Below are 25,688 nucleotides of genomic sequence, written 5' to 3'. Positions count from 1 at the left end.
CAGGCTTTCCTGATTAGAGCAACTGTAGTATCCTACCTAATTGTTTTTTCTTGGCTTTGTTTTTTGCAGTCTTCAGATGACTAGACCATAAAAATGTACATAATGAACATAAGATTTTAGCTGCAGTTCATTCATTTTCAGCTTTGTATTCTTGTTATAAAAAGCACACCTAGACATTCGGTTGTTGCATCCATAACCATCTAGGTGCTGTTTAGCTCCTAGCTTTCATATCTCAGTTTCTAACACTGCTCCAGGTGTTGTTAGACCCCCAATAACATCTGGAGAGCCACAATTTTGCATACCTGTTTTCCCCTACTGCTCCTTCCTCCCTGCAGCCCACAGTGTCCTCTTCAAATCTGTTCCTGCAGATCCTGAGCTGATTTGGAGTGGCACTGGGGGCTGCATTGGGGGTGGGAATCTGTGGCTCTTGTGATTTTGCTACCTCTTTCCCTCATTATGTATGCTGCAGTTGATGGGAGTTGGGAGTCAACATCTGAATTCCACACACTATATTCATCTCCTGGCAAAAAAGAAAAAAAGAATGTTCTACATATGAAAACATTTCTTTGGTTTTCTACTGCGATGTGGGATTGTGATTTATTGTATGTTGTACACTTCAGATATTTTTTAACGTTAAGTGGTTTCCAGATAAAATAAAATGTAATGAGCATACGTAGAGTCACAAACCCTATTGCTTTATTTTCTCTTTAGCTGCTTTTCTAACACAGACCGTATGTCTTGATGACACAACAGTAAAATTTGAGATTTGGGACACAGCTGGTCAAGAACGATATCACAGTTTGGCACCAATGTATTACAGAGGAGCCCAAGCAGCTATAGTTGTATATGATATTACCAACGAGGTAATGTGTGAACTAAACTGAATGAATCTGCTCACTTTTTTAGTGTTGCATTCGTTATTGAGGTATTCGTGAATTGTTTTTAAAAAGGGGAAATTCTTAATAGTTCTGTTTTTATGTTCTAAGTTCAATTTACGGCCAGTTTCTGGCTGACTGATTTGTTTTTGTTTGTTTGTTTGTTTGTTTTGCGATAACTATATTTTCGGTATACCTTTCATAATGTAGGTTGATTCTTTAGCAGAGTTTCATGGATTGTTTTAAAACTCATATTTTATTTTAAATTTGTTGAATCCTGTTTTGATTTTGTATAAAGTAAAACCATAATTTAAAGGCTGCATTTGAAGCCTTATCTAAATAGTAATCTTTAGTCATCTTCAAAATTCAATTGATGCAAAGAGGATTTCCTCCTCAAGTAAATATACCATATTTTTCGCCCCATAGGACGCACCTAGTTTTTTGGGGGGGAAATAAAGAAAAAAAATTTATTTCCCCCCCAGGTGTGGGTCTGGGGCAGGGGAAGCCCGAGCTTCCCCCGACCCCAGCCCCCAGAACAGGCTGCTATCCGCAAGCCGTGGGAGAGCTTCGCTAGCGGAGGGCTGCGCGAAGCCCGAAGCTTGGGCCGTGCTGAGCTCAGCGCGCCCCAAGCTTCAGGGTGCCGGCAAGCTCTCCGCTAGCCGTGGGAGAGCTGCGTCTCCCACGGCTAGCAGATAGCTTCCTGAAGCCTGGAGAGCGAGAGGGGTCGGTGCGCACTGACCCCCCTCGCTCTCCAGGCTTCAGCGAAAGCCTGCATTCGCCCCATAGGACGCACACACATTTCCCCTTCATTTTTGGAGGGGGAAAATTGCGTCCTATAGGGCGAAAAATACGGTAAGTAAAATTTAGGGGCTTACTAATTAAAATTGTTGTAACAAAAGGGGTATGGAGAGAAGGGATAATATTATAATGTGCTTTTGGGTAATGAGCGCCCACCATTGCTCTTTTTCTAAATTCTGTTTGTGGTATAAACCAATGAAGGTGGAAAAGAATAAATGAGCTTTTTTTTCTTTCTTTAAATGATTAACAGGAATCCTTCGCAAGAGCAAAAAATTGGGTAAAAGAACTCCAGAGGCAAGCAAGTCCTAACATTGTAATAGCTTTAGCAGGAAATAAAGCTGATTTAGCTAACAAAAGGGCTGTAGATTTTCAGGTAAGTTATGTCTCTTATATTTGATCAGAAGTTCTGGTTTTTCTAGAATACAGTGGTGCCTCGCAAGACGAAAATAATCTGTTCCGCGAGTCTCTTCGTCTAGCGGTTTTTTTGTCTTGTGAAGCAACCCTATTAGCGGATTAGCGCTATTAGCGGTTTAGCGGCTATTAAAGGCTTAGCGGCTAAAAGGCTATTAGCGGCTTAGAAAAAGGGGGAGCGAAAAAAATCGCAAGACGTTTTCGTCTTGCGAAGCAAGCCCATAGGGAAATTCGTCTTGCGAAGCGCATCGAAAAACGGAAAACCCTTTCGTCTAGCGGGTTTTTCGTCTTGCGGGGCACCACTGTATTATACAGAACTTTAAAGCCCCCTCAGTAATGCTATTGTTTTGCTGCAGGTCTTTGGCAGCACTGACCTTTTATATTGTTAACTTGTGTTGTTCCTACTTCGCTTGCTTTGGAAACCACACGCACAAACTTGGGAATGCAAGTGGTTTAGAAAGCAAGCCGTTTTAAGGATTTACTCTACCAGATAATCTGTGTGTATGTTACAAGTAGAAAGGGCAGTTCACCCACTGCCTTGACCAACATATTCTTATTTCCTGCAAACATCAATAAAATATGAGCTTTTGGGGGAAGTGGGGCAGCACAACCTTCTTTCTCACATAAATCAATATATAATGATGTAGGCAGATCTGAAGAGTACAATGGTACCTCAGGTTACATACGCTTCAGGTTACATACACTTCAGGTTACAGACTCCGCTAACCCAGAAATAGTGCTTAGGGTTAAGAACTTTGCTTCAGGATGAGAACGGAAATCGTGCTCCGGCGGCGCGGCAGCAGTGGGAGACCCCATTAGCTAAAGTGGTGCTTCAGGTTATGAACAGTTCAGGTTAAGTACGGACCTCCGGAGCGAATTAAGTATTTAACCGGAGGTACCACTGTATAGCGTTCTCCTGTGAAGCTACTAGAAGGGATGGCAGTAAATAAGTTTGCGGTGGGGTAAGTTGAACATTATGTTTGTACGAGGATCTGGAGTTAAGGCTCCACTCATTCATGAAGCAGATAGTGGGCCTGTTTAAACATCACAGTCTGCCTAACAAGGTTATTGAATGTATGAAAAAGGGGGGAAATACCTGTGTGTTAACTTTTAATTTGAATATAAACGCAGTATGTTTAGTGAAAACAATATTGGTTGGGTCTGATACTGCAACCCCAGTGCATACACTGGAATGTCAGGGATTGAATCTGGGACCCTGTGCGTGCAAAGCAGATACTCTACCACTGAGCCTTATTCTGAAAAATTTCAAGCAGTAAAAACCTGGAAAATGTCCCTGCACACACAGTGGTTATGGGAGGGGCACATCTTTCTTTAATTCCCCATGCAAGCTTTTATATGGCACCTTCTATTAACTGCTTTAAATGAAGGGTGTACAATTTATTACTGGGGGAAGCATCAACATTATCTTGAGATATGCAAGTTCGCTGCTGATTTAAATACATGCAGAATATATCCATGAATTTAGCAAATAACAAATTTGCTAGTGGTCAAGTCTTTTACAATATTCTTTCCTAAAATGGGCACTTTTAGGAAAAAATTCAGTGTTTTGTCAAATATTTATATGTTGAGAATAGTTAGTTTGACTTTAGACTTGCCTCTCTGGATAATGTTACTGCTAGCCTTCAGTCTCCTTTCCAAACCTGTATTTGTAGCCACAAATGTTAGAAACATGACTTTAAGACACAAAAAGCAACTGCTCCGGGCTTAGCCTTTTGGCTAAGATCAAGTGTAGTGTAGTAAGTGTCTTTGGAGCTGAAGATATTCATGGATGGTGTGTTATTCAACATAAGCTGTTTTTTCTTTCATTGTATTTTAGTGAAGGCCCACTTAAGTCTGCAAAGTGCATTTTTTTAAAGATGCATTCTGAGCCAGAAAGATAACTGATTTGTGTAAAGGTACTTCTTTCTTTGGTTGGAAGCAGGAAGTAGAGGATCCTGATGTCCTGTTGTGCAAATTGGATGTTTTCCGATACAGGCAGCACTGTAATGATGTCTCTGTCTTCTAAAGTTGCTGTGATCATAACATGCCTTTTCCATAATAAAAATAGTAGTGTGGAGAGACTTTGCATTCATAAAAAGCTTGTTTTCTGCTCCTATTTTAAGATTTCTGAATAACTGATACTGATCTTACTGCATAATCCTATAGCTCTAGATTCCAGCATTGAGATGATGAGCTTTTCTGGGTTCTAGGAAGGTTACTTGTCAGTGGTGTTTTTTGGGGATTTTTTTAAAGTTTACTCCTATTTTTCATTCCCACAATTGCTGCACACTTTCATACTCACCTATCATTTTTATTACATCAGAATTGTTTAGATTTGTGATTTGCAGTATTTTTGTGTTGGTACAGATTTGTGCAGTAGCCTTTTGAAACCCTAAAGACTGATTTATTTGTTTTTTAGGGGGCAGGGAAAAGAGCTTATCAAACTTGGTATGGTGACATTTAGCCTTTGAAAAGGAACAGTAGATTCTAAGCTGGCAGTAAAAAAAATGCTGTGTATAGTCCACAACTATATGAATAATAAACTTGTATGCTTAATTTACAGGAAGCACAGTCTTATGCGGATGACAACAGTTTATTGTTCATGGAGACGTCGGCTAAAACGTCAATGAATGTAAATGAAATATTCATGGCAATTGGTAAGTAAAGCTTTAATGGAAGGTACATTTTTAAAACATATTTGTATGTGCTTCATTGAAGAGTGTGGGACTTAATAGCATTCACCAAACAAGTTATCTGATAGTAGTGCTTAATGGAGCCATTGTTTCTGAGCACTGATTTGTTTACTCAGTAAGCTTTTGCCATTCTAAATCATACATTGTTTGACCTTTTACAATGAACAAACAAGATAAATGGCAGTGTTGAGCAAAATTAGAATATTGTGAAGGACTGTACAAATCTAAAAAGCTTTATTTAGTAATATCAGGGGAATGCAGAATATTGAAAAGAAATGTAGATTTAAGGATTTCAGAGTTACGACACGACTGGTTTTCAGTCCCCAATTCTTATGAGTCTACCAGAAAACAGTACATTTTGTATTATCTGCAGAATGAAGTATATGTTGTCAGCTTGTGAGTATTTTATTAAACTGTGGCTTAAATCCCAAATGTCCTTTGAATGTGGAAGGCATTTCTGCTTTTGCATTTGAGGTGGAAGGTTGCTGATTTATGGTTGCAAGGCTACATTGTACAGTGGTGCCTCGCAAGACGAAATTAATCCGTTCTGTGAGTCTCTTCGTCTAGCGGTTTTTTTTCGTCTTGTGAAGCAACCCTATTAGCGGTTTAGCAGATTAGCGCTATTAGCGGTTTAGCGGCTATTAAAGGATTAGCGGATTAGCAGCTAAAAGGCTATTAGCGGCTTAGAAAAAGGGGGGGAGCGAAAAAAAATCGGAACACTTGCAAGACGTTTTCGTCTTGCAAAGCAAGCCCATAGGGGAAATCGTCTTGCGAAGCAGCTCAAAAACGGAAAACCCTTTCATCTAGCGGGTTTTCCGTCTTGCGAGGCATTCGTCTTGCGGGGCACCACTGTATGCACATTTTGTGGGTTTTCCGAACCTTCATTAGTGGCTTTTTATAGAGCCTATAGGGAAGCTGTGGAAAGCAGGGTGGGAAAGCCTGTTGCCTGTGGGGACCACCACACATTTTTTGTTAAGTCCAGGTAAACTCTGAACTTCTTTATTGGGACACTATTTGCTAACGTTTGATTTAAACAGAACCAAAACTCACATTGTCCACGTTGCGGGATAACTTCTCCATACTGGTGTGATAACCCAAGAGTCCAGTGTTTTTCCTCTGCTAACTGGAGCTAGTGAAATAGAGAGTCACATATATGTTTTGAGAGCCAGTGTTGGTGTAGTGGTTAAGAGCGGTAGTCACGTAATCTGGGTAACCGGGTTCGCGTCTCCGCTCCTCCACATGCAGCTGCTGGGTGACCTTGGGCCAGTCACACTTCTTTGAAGTCTCTCAGCCCCACTCACCTCACAGAGTGTTTGTTGTGGGGGAGGAAGGGAAAGGAGATTGTTAGCCGCTTTGAGACTCCTGAAGGGGAGTGAAAGGCGGGATATCAAATCCAAACTCTTCTTCTTCTTCTTCTTTTCCATTTTATTCTGCCCTCATTTGATTCCTTGGAGCAGGCAGTGGTTAAGAAAGCATTTCCTTAATTTCCACTATTCTGTGAGCAATTTGTAGGAAAATAGCAAGCATTAGAGAAGTGCCCATAGGTTAAAAAAACCCCTGCCACATTTCAGAAGAGCGGAGTAGTTTTTATACTAGGTATCTGAAAAGTTGATTTGGGGTGGGTGGGATGGAAGCAGGCTTCCCCACTCTGTGGTTTTTGTGGGCAGCAATTCATTTTAGTATGAAAAATGGTATATCAGTGGTGCCCCTTGGAGAGTAACCAGCAAGATAGATGCAGGAACTATAGTTAGGGTAGATTGGATGGGGGTGGGGAAGAGAGAGAGAGACTTTAAGCTTGTGTTCCGGTCAGTTTGTACCAAAATTCACAGAAATTATTAAGTGCAAAGCTGATTTGACATGAATATGGGCATGTGGCGCAGAGGCAGAAGGACTTGAATATCTAGAGTTTTCTAAGCAAGCACCATTGCTGAACTAGCAAAACTGTACAGAACAGAAAGGACCAATATTGTACATTGCTTCATCATCTCTTCCTCAAAGGCCTGGTAAATTTATTCCCTCTTGATTAGAAGCTCCCCTGTCAGCCACAAGAACTGTCTCTCCCAGCCCTGATGTTTTCCTTACATGGCAAGGTTTGGGAGAAGTGGATTGTGTTCAGTAGGATTTCTCCTTCACCCTTATTCCCCCAAATCTCCCCAAGATTTTGAGGCTGAAGGGGAAATGAAAGGGAAAAGTTTCATTGTACAAGTAGAACAGCAGTTTTGTATACCACCCTATGGTTTTTGCAGACACACTGCAGTTTTTTAAGGTCCAAATGACTTTGGAGGTCTCTGATTTGGTTTGGGGGTGATTCAGAGCGGTCTCACTTTGGCACAGCAAGTCACATACCTCTCCAAATTGGCCTGATTTTACTTAGGATCCTGTGCAGAAGAGGGGTATAAGAGGAGGAGGCTCTTATAAGAGGAGTGGGGAGGAGAGAGAGACAGAGAGCCTGCTTGAAAAAACGTTGCTGCTATTTAGTGAGTGGGGAGCAAAGCGGGAGAGGAGAGTGTAAGCGGCTCCTGTCTGGTTGGCTCCTTTAAAGCAAGTAGGCTCTCTGTCTCTCTCTCCTCCCCACTCCTCTTATAAGAGCCTCCTCCTCTTATACCCCTCTTCTGCATTATTAACAGCATCCTTCTCCACCCACCCCACGTGTGTTCCTTGTCCCTTGAGTGCTTTTCCTTCCCTCCCCACTTAAAACATGGTTACAAAGCACGAATCCTCAGGATTTTTGCACTGGGTCACCCCAAATTCACCATCAGATCACATGGTGCAAAAACGTGGTTACAAAGCACGGATCCACATGGATCCTCAGGATTTTTGCATTGGGCTACCCCAAACTCACCGTCAAATCACATGTCTGTGGCCGCAGCATGAACCACAAAAATCATACATCCACTGTTTCGTTTAGAATATTTTTTTTCTTGTTTTCCTCCTCTAAAAACTATGTGTGTGTTATGGTTGGGAGCGTGTTATAGAGCGAAAAATACGGGTAGATGCGGACGTGTGTAGGAAATGCTTACAAAAAAAGTTTCAATGCTAGTTTTTAAGAATTACCTTTCCTTGCAGCTAAAAAGTTGCCGAAGAATGAACAACAGAATGCAGGGGCCAACTCTGTCCGAGGAAGAGGAGTAGATCTTACTGAACCAACACAACCAACTAAGAGTCAATGCTGTAGTAACTAAACCTTCAGCTGCTTTAAACTGTCTTGAATATTCTTCTGCTTCCTAACTTGTTAATAACGAAGGAATTTGGAGTGTTTAACCTGGCCCAATACAGCTTCCAAAATCGAAGAGACTTACAAAATAATCATTCTGTATTAGAAACGACTTTGTCCTAATTTTTAATAACATGCATGTATCACTGGCTGTTACGTTTCAGCAAAAGAGGGGGGAAATGGAAGCTGGATAGTCTTGCTTCAGTTGAAAGGTTTATAAACTGTATCACATGTCATTAGGGATAGAGACTGAACTACTCCATGGGTCTGCAGCTAACTGGTTAGTTCCTCAAGCTTTGGATATTGGTTACTGTTAGTGAAATAGAATTGGGATTCTCCCTTTGTGGTATGGGGGGAAAACCCTAACTATAACACACCTTCTAAAGATCCTATAAGCTTATTCACAGTATTTATGCAAAATGTTGTTTATGTGGGTATCTACCATTTAAATATACATTCCACATTTCCATAATGTAACTGCAAAATATGTGCAGCATTAACAATTTTATGGATCCTGTGCTTGCAGAACAATTGGTTTTTAGTTGTTCCACTATATGTAAATGTGTCAACCCAGTTTAAAGTAAAAATCAAGTTTAATTCAATTTTTTCCCCTGTTTATAAAATGGCACAGCTAATGAATTCAACATCTAATGCAAAATTTCCCTCATCATAAACTATTGAGACATGTCCAACAAAAACTAGATATCGTGATTTTGGTTTTAATCACTGTTGACCATAACACAATTATCTTTCCCCTCAGAATAAAATCAGTCAGTGCACTAACAATTATGTACATTCAACTTGATTTTAAATTGGGATATTAATGTACTGTAAATAGGGTACTGCATTGTAGTCTACATCTGTTTAATACTCTGTACTATTTAAGAGTTGCTTAAAAGTATACAATATGTACAGTTACTTTCAAGAGCTAACATTTCTTTCCCCCACATCTCAAGGGGATTAAGTTCTTCCTTAATGGCTAGAACAGTAATAAATGACGCTCCTGTACATGTAACATAAGTACTACTGTCTGTCTGTAATGAAATCTGCAACTTTGTTTTCCAAAGTCCATTTTATTTTGATCTGTCCAGTATATTGCACTAATTCTTTAGTTATTTTCATTATATGAAATCTACCAAGTGTCAGAAAAGATGATTTAATCTATTTAAATGTTGAACTGCTAGCAGAAACTTACATGTGCAGATTGTAAATTTGCAGTAATTGGGCTTAGCAAGGAAAATGACAGTTCACCAGTGTTTAGTTTTATATTGAGGTGCTCAGGTTTGAATAAAGTGGTATAAAAAAGGAAATAATTGTAATCAGTCTTTTTTTAATACAAAATAACCCACTTTGTGAATTTATTGTGGCAGTTTCTTTTATCATAAAATGGATGAACTGTACTATAGCTTTCCTTCACTTGAACTATCCTCCTAAGCACAGTATACATGCTAAATATAAGTGGGTATTTTATCACATCCATTTAAGAGTGCTATCAGAACAGTAATATTATCTCTGGAACCTGCTTTTAGTGCAGCTTCTACAAGGTGCTTACTAATATACTTAGCTGCAAGGGCATAAAATGTCCTAGAATTGATTTCTGAATCTTCTGATATTTGTGAAGATTCAGAACTTTCAGGTTCAGGTTCTTCTACATTTATCGCAAACTCTGGGGTTAGAGTTTGTTCTGTGCTTTCATGAGTTGTATCATCACTTAAGTCCCATGAGCCAGAAACTTCTAAAGTGGTTTCTGATTCTTCCTCCTCCTCCTCCTCCTCTTCTTCTTCTTCTGCTGCTTCTTCTTCTTCCTCTGCTTCTTCTTCTGCAGCTTCTTCCTCATCTGCTTCTGATTCTTCCGCTGCTTCTGATTCTTCCGCTGCTTCTTCTGATTCTTCCTCTGCTTCTGATTCTTGCTCTGCTGAGGAACCTGACTGAACCATCTCTTCTTCTTGCACAACGCTACTTGAGGACCTTAAATTTTGTAAGTCAATATCTGCCAAAAAATCTTTATTTAAATACCATGAATAGAATTCAGTTTCCAAATCATTTGAAGGTAACTCGGAGCCTTTGGACATGCGGGCTTTCTTCAGTTGGGAGCGCTGATACTTTTCCAGATAAGCAGAAAACATTGTTAATGCCAATAGTACTGCTTCACTTTTATCCAGAACTTCCCAGAGTCCATTAGAAGCTAAAATAAGAAATTGGCATGAATCGTCAACAGGAAAGGAGATTGTATGTGGTACAGGAATGACAGTATTTTTCAGCTTTGGATTGCCGTGGTGGCCAAGGCCCCGAGTGCTCTTGATAAGTCCTTCTATCAGTCCTTTGGGTTCATTGCTGCTGATATATCCACCATTCTTAAGAACACGGATCCTTTCTTCTCTAGAATAAGTGCTGTGTTCTTTAGTAACCCAATAGCTTTTCCCATTTTTGCATAAAACAGCATGAACATTGCCTACAATTAAAAAAAACACACACACAACTTATCACTGTATAACGTAATTGAATTGATCTTTGAAAGCACTTAAAACTTCAGCTGTTGCTTTTCCTCTACACGTTATGCTGTGCAGATTCTATACACAATTCATGTTCTGCCATCTTTCATCATTCATGGAGATAACCAGTCTAAAGCTGGATTCTAGGCACATCAAAGAAACATTTCAGTTCAAAGCATTGTAAATTTAAACAGGGAAAGCAGGTAGAGAAAAACGGGACTCTTGTGTCACCATCTGGTGGCACAATGTTATCGCACATACAACGCATATAAATCACTTTTTCTTTACAAGTCTAGCTGAGTCCCAAGTGCTCAGTTTATCTTACCTACCCTTCTCCCACGATTCCAAGTCAAGTGCTACTTTCTACATACCTAAATTACTACATCTATAGGCTGAAACTAGACAATGTGAGCCAGTGGGCTGCAAATGGCAAATTTAATCCATCTTATCATTTCAACGAATAGCAAACTCGGGTGGTTCAATGCCAATAGGTTTGGATACAAAACAGGGCCACTAAGAAATGAGGATGTATTGGCATATTAGAAGAGAGCCATGAAGTATGTAGAAACGTCACATTCGTTTACAAAACCAAAATAGCAAAAAGCTCAAACAGCCCAATGAGGACTGGGTGTGTTTATTGGCCTGTGAGAACCACAGAAAGTGTGAATTTGGAGGAGAAAAATGGGAAGAGTGGTGGTGGATTTTCCTGATCAAATCGTTTGTACATCTTGCAGTACCCGAGATGCAAACATGGCTAGAGCAGGTTCCACTGGCAATATCTCGTAAGGCCCTCTCCAGATGCATTAAGCTAAAAAACCCCACTGGCTCAAGACAGCATGGTCCCAATGCTTAGGGATGATGGGAGTTGTGTAGCGTAAGGCATCTGGAGGGAACACATTTGGGGAAGGCTGTTTTAGTTGTGCAAAATAGTTTGCATCCATCTGTCTCAAGAGACAGTAGAGCGCACTTCTAGGGGTGAAGTCAAAACCACTGTGTTAGCAGCACCGAAGGGACCTCTCCAGGCAGTGTGTATGGAAGTCGTCCTGGGCTGCCCAGACAACAAGACCCCCTTCTCGCCCTCTCTGATGTAGTCCAAAGGAAATCACAGCTATACGTTTGGCACCAACCTGGCTGCAGTTGTTGTCAGAAGGAGGCGTGCAAGGCACTATCCAACCATACTGGGCACTGCGCTCCAGATTTGTGTTTATTCCTTAGCCTTCTCTTCTCCCAAAAATACCACGCAAGGCAGCGGAAGTTTAGGACCAGTTTCCCTTTTCCTAGATGGGCTGCCTTCCCAGCTTGATGAGCCCCATCTGCCCCTCACTTCCCTCTGCGGCCCGTGCAGAAACCACCTTCTTGACCATTGGTCTCTGCTCAAGCTGTCTTCGCATGCAAGGGAAGTCCCTAACTCGCTGAGGGTTTCAGAGCCCTTGGCTACATCCAGTCAAAGCCATTCCCAGGATGTGGCCACTGCCACATGCTGACAGCATCTATGAGTCACAGGTGAGAGCTGAGTGGAGGGTAGGGACCAAAGGTGGACAAACTACCCTAGAAGGAGCACGATGTGTCCCCCACCAGAGGTACTACCCTTTCCCTAACACCACATACACTTCTGTCAGATCACAATTGCATGGAGATTCTCAGTGTCCAATGAGGGGAGACAAATGTGCAGTACAGTGACATGGCAATAGGCTTTGTACAATTAGATATAAGGATTGCTGGATCAAGCCAATCTGTTCTCAGTGGACACCTAGATGATGATGACAATTTACTTATACCCCGCCCATCTGGCCCGGCCTCCCCAGCTACTCTGGGCGGCTCCCAACAGAGTATTAAAAACACGACAAAACATCAAACATTCAAAACTTCCCTAAACAGGACTGCCTTCAGATGTCTTACAAAAGTCAGATAGTTGTTTGTTTCCTTGACATCTGATGGGAGGGTGTTCCACAGGGCGGGTGCCACTACCGAGAAGGCCCTCTGCCTGGTTCCCTGTAACCTCACTTCTCGCAGGGAGGGAACCACCAGAAGGCCCTTGGTGGGGGTGGAGATGCTCCTTCAGGTATATGGCTGTGGGAAGTGGGCAAACAGGACCCATGCACAATAACATTCCCCTCTTCTGTGCTTCCAGCAACTGGTATTCAGAAGCATTACTTCACCTATGGAGGCAGAGCAAAGGCATCACGCCTATCTTCCCTGAAAATTATGAGATCATTAGGGCTGCTGTTTTCCATGTCTGCTATGTAGCTTCTGTCACATCTATAGCTGGGTACCTCCCAGATGCCAGTCACTGCCAAAAAAAGATCTCATTTGTTCAAAAATAATAATATCTGGTTCCAAATGAGTGTGTGTGCAAGTAAAACATGTTGGATCTTAGAGGGCAACTTTTCAACAGACTGGATTTAGAACTCAGGTAGTAAAAGAATCTAGATCATTTTGAGTCAAGCGCAAATATTTATCTCTTTGGAGCCAAGGTTTTGTCGACAAGGCGCGGCAGCAGTCATTTAAGAAGAGCCAAAGGCTTTGATATTCAGTTCAGCATCCCATTCTCATGGTGGCCACCCAAAAGAACGGCATGAGTGTAAAAGCAACTCTCTCCACTTGCGCTCCCCAACAATGCCTCTGAAATTGGAGGTAGTAGAGAGATATAATAGCTAGTAGCCACCAATAGCTTTAACCTCTACGAATTTGTTTAAACTCATTTTAAAGCATCCAAGTTGGTGACCAGTACTACATATTACAGTTATGTACTGTGTACAAGGTTGCCGTATTTCAAGAAGTGGAAATCCAGACAGTTGCTGAGCTTTTGGGCAAAAGCTAAAAAAAATATGAAATAACAGGAAGTTTTTGAGCTATTTTTAAGGGAAATTGGCAAAAATGACACTGCTGACATGGGTTGCCATACGTCCAGATTTTCCTGGACATTTAGTCGATTTCTGCCCAGACACTGCTGCTGGCTTCAGTACTCCGGGTATGTCCAGGAAATTCCAGACATATGACAACCCTAGTACTGTGTAAAGAAGTACCTCCTTTTGTCAGTCCTGAATCTTCCTCCAATAGATAACCCTGGGTTGTACAGTGGTACCTTGGTTTGCAACCGTTTTGGATTACAACCATTTTGGATTACAAACACATCAAACCTGGAAGTGCATGTCTCTTTTTTTGGACTGCAACCCTTTTTTTTGTTTGTTTGTTTTTGAGGCCCCATTGGCGAAAGCGTGCCTTGGGTTACAACCTGTTTTGGTTTACAACCGGACCTCCAGAATAGATGGTTGTAAACCACTGTAGTATGATTGGAGGTGGGGGGGGGGGACTTCCCTTATCTTTCTGAGCACAATTCAAAGTGTTGGTGCTGACCTATAAAGCCCTAAAGGCCTCGGTCCTGTATATCTGAAGGAGCGTCTCCAGCCACATCGTTCTACCTGGACACTAAGGTCCAGCGCCGAGGGCCTTCTGGCGGTTCCCTCACTGCGACAAGCCAAGTTACAGGGAACCAGGCAGAGGGCCTTCTCGGTAGTGGCGCCTTCCCTGTGGAACACCCTCCCACTAGATGTCAAAGAGAACAACAATTACCAGACTTTAAGAAGACATCTGAAGGCCACCCTGTTTAGGGAAGCTTTTAATGTTTGACGTATTACAGTATTTTAATATTTTGTTGGAAGCTGCCCAGAGTGGCTGGGGAAACCCAGTCAGATGGGTGGCATATAAATATCATCATCATCTTTCCTCATACGGCAGTTGAGTCATCACCGTCATCGTTGTCCTGTTCTGAAACTTTTACAGCTCTACCATATCCTTTTTATGTGTGGTGACCAGAATTGTATATAGTATTCCAAGTACTGCCACACCACAGATTTGTATAACAGCTTTAATATATTGGCAGATTTATTTTCAACCCCTTTCCTAATTATCCCTATCATGGAATTTCACCATTTCTACAGCTGCAAATGATGAATACAATTATGGAATAAAAGAATGAAGCAATTATGTAAGTAAAGTGGGCATGTTCCTTGTGACATCTGACAGAAAAGGTTTATGAGAGATACAAATTAAAATACAAGGGTTGGCAGGAAGGGTAATCTTCCTACCATAAGCTTGCGTCAGTATTTCTGCTTAAATTACTGAGGATTTCAGCTAAGCAGTTTTTCATGAAATGCATTTGATAGGATTTTACCAATAGTATTTTCCCCCTCTTTCAACAAGTCAACAACCCAGTTCACACATAATATCACAGCTATTTCTACTCCCCATATCCACAGATGAGTGATCAACCTTCTGGTTCCTAAATAAGCTGATGTTTCTTTGACTGAGGCTGGTTTTCTTATATGGGGAAAAGGTAAACCTTAAAAAGGAGATAAATTGACTGAAGGGGTATGTCCAACCTGCCAGGTCTTATTTCTTCCCCCCCCCAAAAAAGAGCCATTAGCCATCTGACTTCTCCAAGGCATTTGTAAATATAGCTAAGACAGATAGATGGTATCTGTTTTTCACGTGATGATCCATTTTGCACATACCCTGTCTGTAACAATAGTCTATTGCATCTGAATTAGGAGCTGGCTAAACTATGGTTTGCTGAGAGATTGTGTTTGCTGAACATAACAAAGAAACAGACCAATGACCAAAAAAAATTTGGGAAGGGAAGCTTGTTACAGTTTAGGAATACAGACTTATTGTTCCTATTTCAGTTCAAAGTTTAGGTGAGAACAATCCCATTAAAGAAGATATCTGTTATTCAAAAATATTGCATGCCATATTGACTTGTCTCTTTCCCACTCTTTATTTTTTTGGTGCTAAGATAGTTGAAAAGTGCTTCATCTTGCAAACATTGACTTAGGTCCTAAGGTTCTGCTGGCGAGAATATTCTGTGAACGGAATTCTGCTAACAAGATACTCCCACCATGTGGAAGGTCTGTGTGACATTCTTTGCTGATATCCCCTTTCCCCTGAAGTCCCTTTGCTTAAAAGAAAAGAAAGTATCTGCTCTAGAAAGTGGGGTAAGAGACAAAAAACAAACAAAAACAAAACGCCACCCTGTACTCAGGCAGAAACCTATGCTGGAGCCCGATTTCCTCTGCCAGTGGAAAGAGCCCTTCTGTTTATGGAGAGTGAGTTAGGACCCAAGGCTATGCAGTATTGAATTAAATTGCAGGCACTTGCTGTATCATTCAAAACTGACAGGCCAAAATTTTAAAATGGGGTAGGGTAGTGGGAAATGGTAACAGTGTTCCATACATACCAATATTAGCAATATGCACGAGTCCAAATTTTTCTTCTGTCGGTGCAGAACTATTGTCGTCTTCAAGCTCTTCCTCTTCCTGACTCCCATCTATGCTATCTGCCACGTGCTCATTGTCTCCTGGCTCTGCGGTGAGATCATTTGTTCTTTCAGACGACTCTCCTTGCTGCTGTTCCATGTTCTCAAGGAGACCCTCTTCCTGGCCCCCATCTACATGATCAGCAACATGCACAGTGTCTCCTGGCTCTCTGGTGTGATCATTTGTTCTTTCAGACAACTCTCCTTGCTGTTGTCCCATGTTTTCAAGCAAACCCTCTTCCTGGCTCTCATCTATATGATCAGCAACATGCACATTGTCTCCTGCCTCTCTGGCATGATCATCTGATCTTTCAGATGACTCTCCTTGCTGCTGTTCCATGTTTTCAAGCAAACCCTCTTCCTGGCTCTCATCTATGTGATCAGCAATCTGAACATTGTCCCCTGGCTCTCTGGCATGATCATCTGTTCTTTCAAGTGATTCTTCTTGCTGCTCTTCCTTGCTTTCAAGCAGATTCTCTTCCTGAATCACATCCTTATTATTGGCAACCTGCTCATTGTTTTCTGACTCTACCGTGCTGCCTTCCTTTTTGCCGTTGGTTCCTCCAAGTGGCTCCTCTGGCTGCTGTTCTGTGACACTGCCCCTCTCTTTATTAGTTCTAAGCAGAGCCACTCTCTGTTCTGCGTCACCTTTTTTCTTTGCTATGAATATCCTTTTAGGCATCTCCTCCTCGCTCTGTTGTCCGACGTTCTGTTCCTCTTCATCAGTTACCTTTTCAAGTGTTTTCTCCTCCTCTTCTTCTTCTTGGTTTTCCTTTTCGTTGCTTATATTTTCTATTATACAGGTGGCAGCTGTACAACTGCTCCAGCAGACTCTGGAAACTTCATTTCTTCCGAGCCGTAAAAGCCTGTCCATACGCCAGAAAGACTTAGCATATGCTCTGTGAATCCATTCATAATCACCTGGCCAAGATTTCTTGCCTCTGGCGCCCTTCTGAGTGAAAAGTCTCTCCCTCACTATGTAATCTGCCCTGAAGACGGTGCAGAAGGAATCTATGAATTCTTTCCCAGCTTCACTCACTTGGTAAGAGGGATCTTCATGAGAAAGCTGGTCAAGGAGTAAAACGGGAAGTTCCACGGACGTCGTCTCTGCAGCAGAGACTCCATTGCTTCCATCAAAAACCCCAAGAAAGCACGTACCTGCCCTGTTCCCATAATTATCTAACACGACAAATACGTCTTCCAAGTTTTCATGCCAACGAGCATTTTTGTCTTGACATATTGCGATGGCTTTTATCAGTGGATTGGTAACTTCTTCAACGTGCACAGAACTTTGAGCAATACTATCAATGCAAAAATATGGAGTAGGCTTCATGCTTTCTTTAAGGAGATCAAATGAATAGCCAATCTTTTCCGTCTTTCGTTCAACATACTTAGGAGTCTTATATTTTTTCATTTTTAAAAGCAGACGTTTTCTCTGAAGAACTATTTTATTTACATCTATTGATTCCACCCATGGCCGGCGATAATCCAGTACTGCCAGAGCCTGGTGGACTTTTTTATGGAAAAGAATTTCGCTAATGTGTACCGTTTGTTGGCATATGGAGCAAAGTACTGTAATATCGAGTTTGTCCACTTTCTTGAAGTCAATCTTAACTACCTTTGTGGGATCTTCTTCAGATTTGTCGGGTTTACATTGCGGAGATCCTTTTTCCCACGACATTCTATAAAAACAAAGAAAAATGTGTTTCAACTATCCTTCTCAAACAAAACCAAGAAATACTCATAAAAGAACCTTGCAATTAGTTCTACGTGCCAAATGGGGCTTTAGGATTGCATTTTTCTGATAGCCTGCATACAATATGATCAACTGCTTCTCAAAGAGTTTTAAAGGTGTCTGATATGGAATGCGGGTAGAGAGGAAATATTTTTTCCTTTTTTTATTCTATTGCTTTGTTAACCAAAAAAAAAACAGGTGCAAACATAACAAAAAGGAAAATATTTTTAAAAAATCTTTTAAAAATCAAACCATAAACCATAAAGCGTCACAGCCTGGAAAGACAGCTCCAAAGGGATAATAAAATATTAACTCCTACAAAGATTTCCTTTACAAACAATAAAGATTTATTTTTTTTTTTTTAAAAAGTATTCTCCAACAGGGAGTTCCATCATTATTGAGAATAAAGGTTCTATATAGACTTAAACCTGATACACATTTGCATATAGTGGCAGCACTGAGTGATCACGTGCCTCAATATTTGTGTAAGAAATAAAATAATGCCATACTGTATAGATGTGGCTTATTTAGAAGTAAGCCCTGCTGAGTTCAATGGGACTTCTAACCAATTGCAGCCTATGCACACATATATAGGAGTACAATTTCATGAACAGTTGGGACTTTTTTTCAGAATAGATATCAATTTTAAGTTTTAATTCATACCCCTTTATGAGCAAATGAGAGATTAATCATATGCTTGCTACCTACACTATACAGTATATAGTGAATAGCTATTTTTACAATGCATAGTTTCCATGTTAGGAAAATTAGGAAATATGATCAGTATTACCAAAGAGAGCTGAAAAATACTCGGAGTCGAGTGTGAATTTCATGCTCTTTATTCAGCTCATAGTAGCAATGAATGAAACTTTCCCCAAAACGTCTAGCTATATATACATTATTTACAGAATGGGCCCCGCGTGATTGGCTAATTCCGGGCTGCTCCTGCAGGCCAATCAGGTCTCTGCTTCACAACCATCTGGAGCTGGATTGGGTGGCTCCTGCAGACCAATCAGACTGCTGCATTCTGGATACTATTGTTCTAAGATTCAGCTCAGTACATGACAAGAACCTAACTCTGAACAAAGTAGGCTGCATGCAATTCTACTGTCAACAAAACTGGAAACAAGAAAGAGTTTTCAAGAGCAGCACCATGCTAGTTTTGTCAGGGCCTGTTTAGCCTTAAAATAGCTGCCCAATCATGGTGAGAGTTAGCCAGTACCTGTTTGGACTGAATAATAATAATAATAATAATTTATTATTTGTACCCCGCCCATCTGGCTGGGTTTCCCCAGCCACTCTGGGCGGCTTCCACAGAAACCAAAAAACACTAAAATATCATACATTAAAAGCTTCCCTGAATAGGGCCGCCTTAAGATGTCTTCTGAATGTCAGGTAGTTGTCCATCACCTTGACATCCAATGGGAGGGCATTCCACAGGGCGGGCGCCACCACCGAAAAGGCCCTCTGCCTGGTTCCCTGTAGCTTCGCTTCTCGTAATGAGGGAACCGCCAGAAGGCCCTCGGCGCTGGACCTCAGTGTCCGGGCAGAACGATGGGGGTGGAGACGCTCCTTCAGGTATACTGGGCCGAAGCCGTTTAGGGCTTTAAAGGTCAACACCAGCACTTTGAATTGTGCTCGGAAACGTACTGGGAGCCAATGTAGGTCTTTCAAGACCGGTGTTATGTGGTCTCGGCGGCCGCCCCCAGTCACCAGTCTAGCTGCCGCATTCTGGATTAGCTGTAGTTTCCGAGTCACCTTCAAAGGTAGCCCCACGTAGAGCGCATTGCAGTAGTCCAAGCGGGAGATAACTAGAGCATGCACCACTCTGGCCAGACAGTCCGCGGGCAGGTAGGGTCTCAGCCTGCGTACCAGGTGGAGTTGGTAGACAGCTGCCCTAGATACAGAATTGACCTGCGCCTCCATGGACAGCTGTGAGTCCAAAATGACTCCCAGGCTACGCACCTGGTCCTTCAGGGGCACAGTTACCCTATTCAGGACCAGGGAGTCCTCCACACCAGCCCGCCCCCTGTCCCCCAAAAACAGTACTTCTGTCTTGTCAGGATTCAACTTCAATCCATTAGCCACCATCCATCCTCCAACCGCCTCCAGGCACTCACACAGGACCTTCACCGCCTTCACTGGTTCTGATTTGAAAGAGAGGTAGAGCTGGGTATCATCTGCATATTGATGGACACCCAGTCCAAACCCCCTGATGATCTCTCCCAGCGGCTTCATATAGATGTTAAAAAGCATGGGTGAGAGGACGGAACCCTGAGGCACCCCACAAGTGAGGGCCCAAGGGTCTGAACACTCATCCCCCACCACCACTTTCTGAACACGGCCCAGGAGGAAGGAGCGAAACCACTGTATAACAGTGCCCCCAGCTCCCAACCCCTCTAGACGGTCCAGAAGGATGTTATGGTCGATTGCATCAAAGGCCGCTGAGAGATCCAGCAGAACTAGGAAACAACTCTCACCTTTGTCCCTAGCTCGCCGGAGATCATCAACCAGTGCGACCAAGGCAGTTTCAGTCCCATGATGAGGCCTGAACCCTGATTGGAAGGGATCCAAATGGTCCGCATCCTCCAGGCGTGCCTGGAGTTGTTCAGCAACCACACGCTCAATCACCTTGCCCAAGAATGGAAGATTTGAGACTGGGCGATAGTTGGCCATACTGGCCGGGTCTAAAGATGGTTTTTTAAGAAGCGGTTTAATGACCGCCTCTTTCAGCGGATCTGGGAATGTTCCCTCACAGAGGGAAGCATTCACCACCCCGCAGAGCCCATCGCCCAGCCCTTCCCGGCTTGCTTTTATTAGCCAGGATGGGCAAGGATCAAGGAGACAGGTGGTTGGTTTCACGCGTCCAAGCAGCCTGTCCACATCCTCGGGGGTAACGGATTGAAAATGATTCCATGCAACTTGACCAGACAGGGCTCTAGCACTCTCCCGCCCCGGCCCTGCTCCCATGGTGGTGTCTAGCTCCTTCCGAATATGAGTGATTTTATCTGCAAAAAACTTTGCAAAATCGTTGCAGGAGATCTTGGGGTCTTTACAAGGCCCCGGTGGTAAAGGTGGTTCCGTTAAATTGCGGACCACCTGAAAGAGTCTCCTGCTACTATTTTCTGCAGATGCAATAGAGGCGGTGAAGAAAGTCTTCTTCGCCGTCGCTATCGCCACTTGGTAGGCTCGACGTTGAGCTCTAACCTGTGTCCGGTCAGATTTGGAGTGAGTTTTCTGCCACCGACGCTCTAGCCGTCTCAGCGATTGTTTCATCGCCCTCAGCTCCGAAGAAAACCACGGGGCTGTCCGGGCTCCATGCAATCGGAGAGGGCGCTTCGGAGCCAGACAGTCGATAGCCCTGGTTAACTCCGCATTCCAGCGGGCCACCAGGGAATCAGCTGAAAGGCCATCAACATGGGATAAAGCATCCCCTACCACTCTCTGGAAACCATTTGGATCCATTAAGTGGCGGGGGCGGACCATCCGAATTGGTCCCACCTCCCTGCGGAGGGGAAGGGTCGCAGAGAAGTCCAGTTGCACCAGGAAGTGATCTGACCATGGCACTTCTTTGGTTTCACTTTTACTTAGTGTCAGATCACCCACGTCACTAGAGGTGAATACCAGGTCTAAGGCATGTCCATGACTATGAGTTGGGCCCAACTTATTCAGGGACAGCCCCATGGAGGCCATGCTTTCCACGAAGTCCCGAGCGGCCCCTTGTAAGGTCGTGTCGGCGTGGATGTTAAAATCCCCTAGGACAACCAAACTAGGTGTCTCCAGGAGAACATCCGCCACGACCTGAAGCAGCTCGGACAGGGAATCCTTGGTGCAGCGGGGAGGTCGGTACACCAAAAGAAATCCTGTACTGCCCCTATTGCCCAACTTCCAGAACATGCACTCAGAAAACTGGGTCTTCCAAGTAGGACGCCTGATGCAAACTAATGACTTCCTAAAAATCACTGCAACCCCCCCTCCCCGCCCACATGACCTGGGTTGCTGTGCATAAGAGAAACCTGGTGGGCAAGCGGCAGCAAGGACAGGCCCATCTGCCTCATTCAACCAGGTCTCTGTCACACAAGCCAGGTCAAATCCTCCATCCACAATCAGGTCGTGGATGGCAGTGGTTTTATTCATCATTGACCTGGCATTACACAGCAACACCTTCAGGTTATGTGGGTTTCCCCTGTTGATTCCAGTATCCATCTGGTCAAGGCCAGACCCGGAGGCAGGGATAGCCTTCAAACAACGACTAAACCTGCCTCCTCGGTAATGACATGGTCTGGTCTTAGCGTAACTCCGCCTCCTGCCCATGATCACCGAGATCGGATGTCCCAGTGCTTCCCCCCCTGTGGAGCTTGTCCCAGCCATCGTGTTGGCTGGGGCCTCACTCCCAGGCAGCCCCGATCCCGCCCCTTAAAAACAAAACACAAACTATACAGAACCAATAAAACAACAGAAAACAAAAAACGAACAATTATACTAAAATAAATCCCCAACCAAATATCCATTACACCCACCCACCCCCAACAAGAGAAAAAAGGAAAAAAAGAAATACAAATTTAAACACCCTTCATCTTTAGAGATGAAGACAAGAGAGGAAGTTAGTTGTTTTACTGTAGGACACTTTTTTGGGCAAAGTTGTTGAGTTTTTCTTTTTTCTTTTCTTTTTTTGCAAAATCTCTGGAAAAAATTAAATTTTCCAACATGGGTTGCCATATGCCCGGGCAACACCGTAGAGTGCCCCCCCCCCGAGGTACCACTGTATTATTTTTCCCCTGTAGTAAGCCGCCTGGAGCATGATTTGAACTGTGCAAAGGTGGCATACAAATAAAATTACAGTGGTACCTCGGGTTAAGTACTTAATTTGTTCCGGAAGTCTGTTCTTAACCTGAAACTGTTCTTAACCTGAAGCACCACTTTAGCTAATGGGGTCTCCTGCTGCCGCTGCGCCACCAGAGCATGATTTCTGTTCTCATCCTGAAGCAAAGTTCTTAACCCGAGGTACTATTTCTGGGTTAGCAGAGTCTATAACTTGAAGCGTATGTAACCTGAAGTGTATGTAACCCGAGGTACCACTGTATGTATGTATGTGGCTGTCATACATCCATAATTTCCCAGACATAGTGTTGATTATTTGGCAATCCCACCCCCCAAAAAGATAAACAACTTTTGTGTCTGGATTTTCACTTTTTGAAATATGGCAACCCTATGTATTTACTGTTCACATTTAAAAATAAATAAATGATGGGGAGAGATATGCTCAGTGGGGGTGCACAATTTCAAATGAAAAATATCTGTAAAGTTGTGGGGCATTGCTGTCTTTATAGTGTAACAAGGCATATTTACATGGTGTGTCAACAGGGCTGTTTCCCCAGAATAAATTAGAGTCCCCCCCCCCCAAACAAAGTGACTGGCAATGGGGGGGGGAAGCTAGCTTTTCTGTAACTGAACTGAGCAGAGCTCCTTTGTAAAGATTTGCAAGAAGCAGTGGCGTAGCGTGGGGGGTGCAGGGGGGGCGGGCCGCACCGGGCGCAACATCTGGGGGTTAGGGGGCGCAAATTACTTGCCTTGCCCCGGGTGCTGACAACCCACGCTACGCCACTGGCAAGAAGAGCAGAACAATAACAATGATAAAGTTGCCCTATCCTTTAAGCTTAAGATACTGTACAACCATATGAAGTGTTTGAATTATTTTTGTTTTAGATATAGAAAGATTTTAGTAACTCCAAATACGATAATATTTGATGCAATCTCAGGGCCTTTCCTTTCAGCAGGAGAAGGAACCTTGTTAAGCTGTGGGTGAACATATGAAACGACACAGCAATTCTTCAAACAGCTCTTGTTTATTCACAGGCCAGAACTGAACTGAACTGAAGGGTTCAGCCAGCCTGCTTATATAGAGCTCCACTACAACACAACTGTAACAATTTTCTGTAACTATCCAATCACTGAACGTCACTTTCAATCCCTTATTTGCATATGTGGACCTGAGTGAAAACTATCTACAGTATCTGCCTGCTGGCCCAGGGTGAGAACTTCAGTACATAACAAACCTCACACAGAATAAAAATGCCAGGCAGAGGCTGCTTAAAGGTTCCTTCACATTAGTAACTGATCTCCACGGCTGGCTGCTTCATGGTCTATGGACTCCACATTTGGATAATTTCCTTGATGGCCACTTGGTCGGCAACTGAGGACAGAACATGGAATATGTACTTACTTGTCTGATGAATTAGGAAATAGTTCACCTCAGGAAGCGTAGAAACTAGGGCTGTAACAAATGAAGGAAATATTAATGAATCAATTGAATTTGCACAAATCAACATATAATGGGGTGAGAATATTGTACTGGTGGGGCACCATACATTTCTTGTTCTTAGATCATGTGCCTGTATATTGTAGCAGGCCTAATCTTGGAATATATTCTCCTTTTAAAAGCAGTGCTTAATTTTTAAAGTCATATATATATATATATATATATATATATATATATATATATATATAACATACTGTCTTTTTAACTGTGGCAATTTTTCGTTGAAGGGCTGCCATGTGGAAGATAGACACAGTTTGTTTTGTGCTACTTCAGAAGGTAGGACTCGACCGATGGAGCCAAATGACAAGAAAGGAGATTCTGACTAAACTTTAGGAAGAGCTTTCTGCTCGATGGTGGAATGGATTACCTTGAAAAGTGGTGGAGTCTCCTTCCTTGGAGGTTTTTAAACAGAGGTTGGGTGGCCATCGGTCAGGGATTCTTTATCTGCAATTCCTGCATTGCTGGGTGTTTAAAAAAGTGACCCTTGGGACCCCTTCCAACTCTTCAATTTTATGAAAGCGGTCTTTAAAAAAAATTAATAGCCTACTTGATTAAATAGTGATGCTCTAACTAGAAGAAATCAAGAGCAAACTATGGGGAACTGAATAAGCAATGAAAGGATGGTTTAAGCTGAGTCTGTATTGACTGATTCAAAATTACCTTCATGAGAAGTGGGGCTTCAAAGCCAGGTATCCAAAAGTTAGTATCATTTCCAGATCTTGGAGGAACCTTGGGCAAGACAATCCCCAGGGACCACCCTTCTTCCTGAGCCCAGCTCCTGAACTGCAAGCAAGTCCAGGGAACTTGAACATCTGGAAACAGTTACTTTAAAAAAAAACCCTATTTTCTTATGGGTTGTATTGGTCGCTGCCTTTGGGATGAGCCACTTTTTAGCTTAGTTAGAAAGGTGCTCCTAAAAAGACTTTTAACGATAGCTCTTCAGTTTCCCTGTTCCACGTACAATGATTTTTCTGATCCTCATTTATGCCTTTGTGCTAAGGTGTCTTCAGACCTCAGTTGATTTTGTTTACATTCATTCTTTCTTTTGTTTAAAGTTTTACTCAATGGGAAATGATATACAATGAAATGAAAAGGATATTTAAAATAACGTTTGTAAAAACAAACAAACCCCAGAATCCTTTCTCTTGGGAATTACAGGGATAGAACTACTTAAATCATATAGAAACTTATTCATATATGCGACTACAGCGGCAAGAATGCTACTTGCCCCAAAATGGAAAGAAGCAGAAGTCCCAGCAAAGGAAGAATGGATACAAAACTTATGGAATATGCAGAAATGGTGAAACTTACTGGGAGAATATGAACTCAAGATAACAAACTTTTTATAAAAGAATGGAAATGGTTTATTGACTATTATAGATAAATCGTAAACAGATAAAAACACTGGCAGGATTATTGTAGTAACCTGCAGTTACGTAAGAGTATATACTTAAAGAAGGTAAATAAATGAGTAAGTCAAGTTAATTTGGATATGCAGAAGATATTAAAAATAAATTTAAGGAACTGCAGAAAGAGGGGGGAGGAAGTTAAGATTTAAAATGTCAAAATGATTGTAAAATCAGTGAAATGTATATATCTGAAAAATATAATAAATAATAAAGTTTTACTCAATGAAATTCTGTAAAAAATATACCTTTGACTCCTAGGAAGTTGTGGATTCTTTGGAAGCCATTTCCCTCTGTTGCTATTGGAACACTGGGACAGGATTGGCGGTGCCTTTCCAGTGTTTACAGTTATTACTATAGTAACCGTATCCTTAGCCACTAAGATGCTGTTCTGGTTTGTCTAAGAATCAAGATTAAAAGGTGTGGGTGGT

General features: G+C 42.4%; 2 protein-coding genes and 1 long non-coding RNA gene across 3 annotated transcripts in view; 1 reads left to right on the top strand and 2 right to left on the bottom strand.

Moving 5' to 3' along the window:
• RAB5A (RAB5A, member RAS oncogene family) overlaps nucleotides 1-9,304 on the top strand; it is a 20,084-nt gene extending 10,780 nt beyond the window's left edge. The window contains exons 3-6 of the mRNA XM_082193559.1: nucleotides 712-863; nucleotides 1,924-2,046; nucleotides 4,648-4,741; nucleotides 7,844-9,304. Coding sequence (XP_082049685.1) covers nucleotides 712-863; nucleotides 1,924-2,046; nucleotides 4,648-4,741; nucleotides 7,844-7,959 — 485 coding nt within the window. The 3' untranslated portion in view covers nucleotides 7,960-9,304. The remainder of the gene's footprint in view (nucleotides 1-711; nucleotides 864-1,923; nucleotides 2,047-4,647; nucleotides 4,742-7,843) is intronic.
• On the bottom strand, nucleotides 5,134-5,931 carry LOC309515622. Its single transcript, XR_014212582.1, has 2 exons — nucleotides 5,625-5,931; nucleotides 5,134-5,281 (listed from the first exon to the last, which is right to left on the bottom strand). It is a non-coding gene; the product is annotated as an uncharacterized lncRNA (long non-coding RNA).
• PP2D1 (protein phosphatase 2C like domain containing 1) lies at nucleotides 8,936-25,688 on the bottom strand. Its single transcript, XM_082193326.1, has 4 exons — nucleotides 25,506-25,688; nucleotides 23,756-23,806; nucleotides 15,720-17,479; nucleotides 8,936-10,443 (listed from the first exon to the last, which is right to left on the bottom strand). The coding sequence occupies exons 3-4, from the start codon at nucleotides 17,476-17,478 to the stop codon at nucleotides 9,440-9,442; spliced, it is 2,763 nt and encodes a 920-aa protein (XP_082049452.1). The 5' UTR covers nucleotide 17,479; nucleotides 23,756-23,806; nucleotides 25,506-25,688; the 3' UTR covers nucleotides 8,936-9,439.

The sequence above is a fragment of the Podarcis vaucheri genome, assembly GCF_965113315.1.
Source record: "Podarcis vaucheri genome assembly, chromosome: 12".
In the NCBI taxonomy this organism is placed as follows: Eukaryota; Metazoa; Chordata; class Lepidosauria; order Squamata; family Lacertidae; genus Podarcis; species Podarcis vaucheri.
Note: the sequence above shows the minus strand (reverse complement) of the source record. Positions and strands in the feature narration are given on the sequence as shown.

What these genes read in the sequence shown, in the direction of transcription:
- PP2D1 (XM_082193326.1), bottom strand. Translation starts at nt 17,478, where the DNA reads ATGTCGTGGGAAAAAGGATCTCCGCAATGTAAACCCGACAAATCTGAA. An exon ending in CGTGCATATTGCTAATATTG is followed by an intron (nt 10,444 to 15,719) that starts GTATGTATGGAA and finishes TTTTAATTGTAG; the next exon opens with GCAATGTTCATGCTGTTTTA.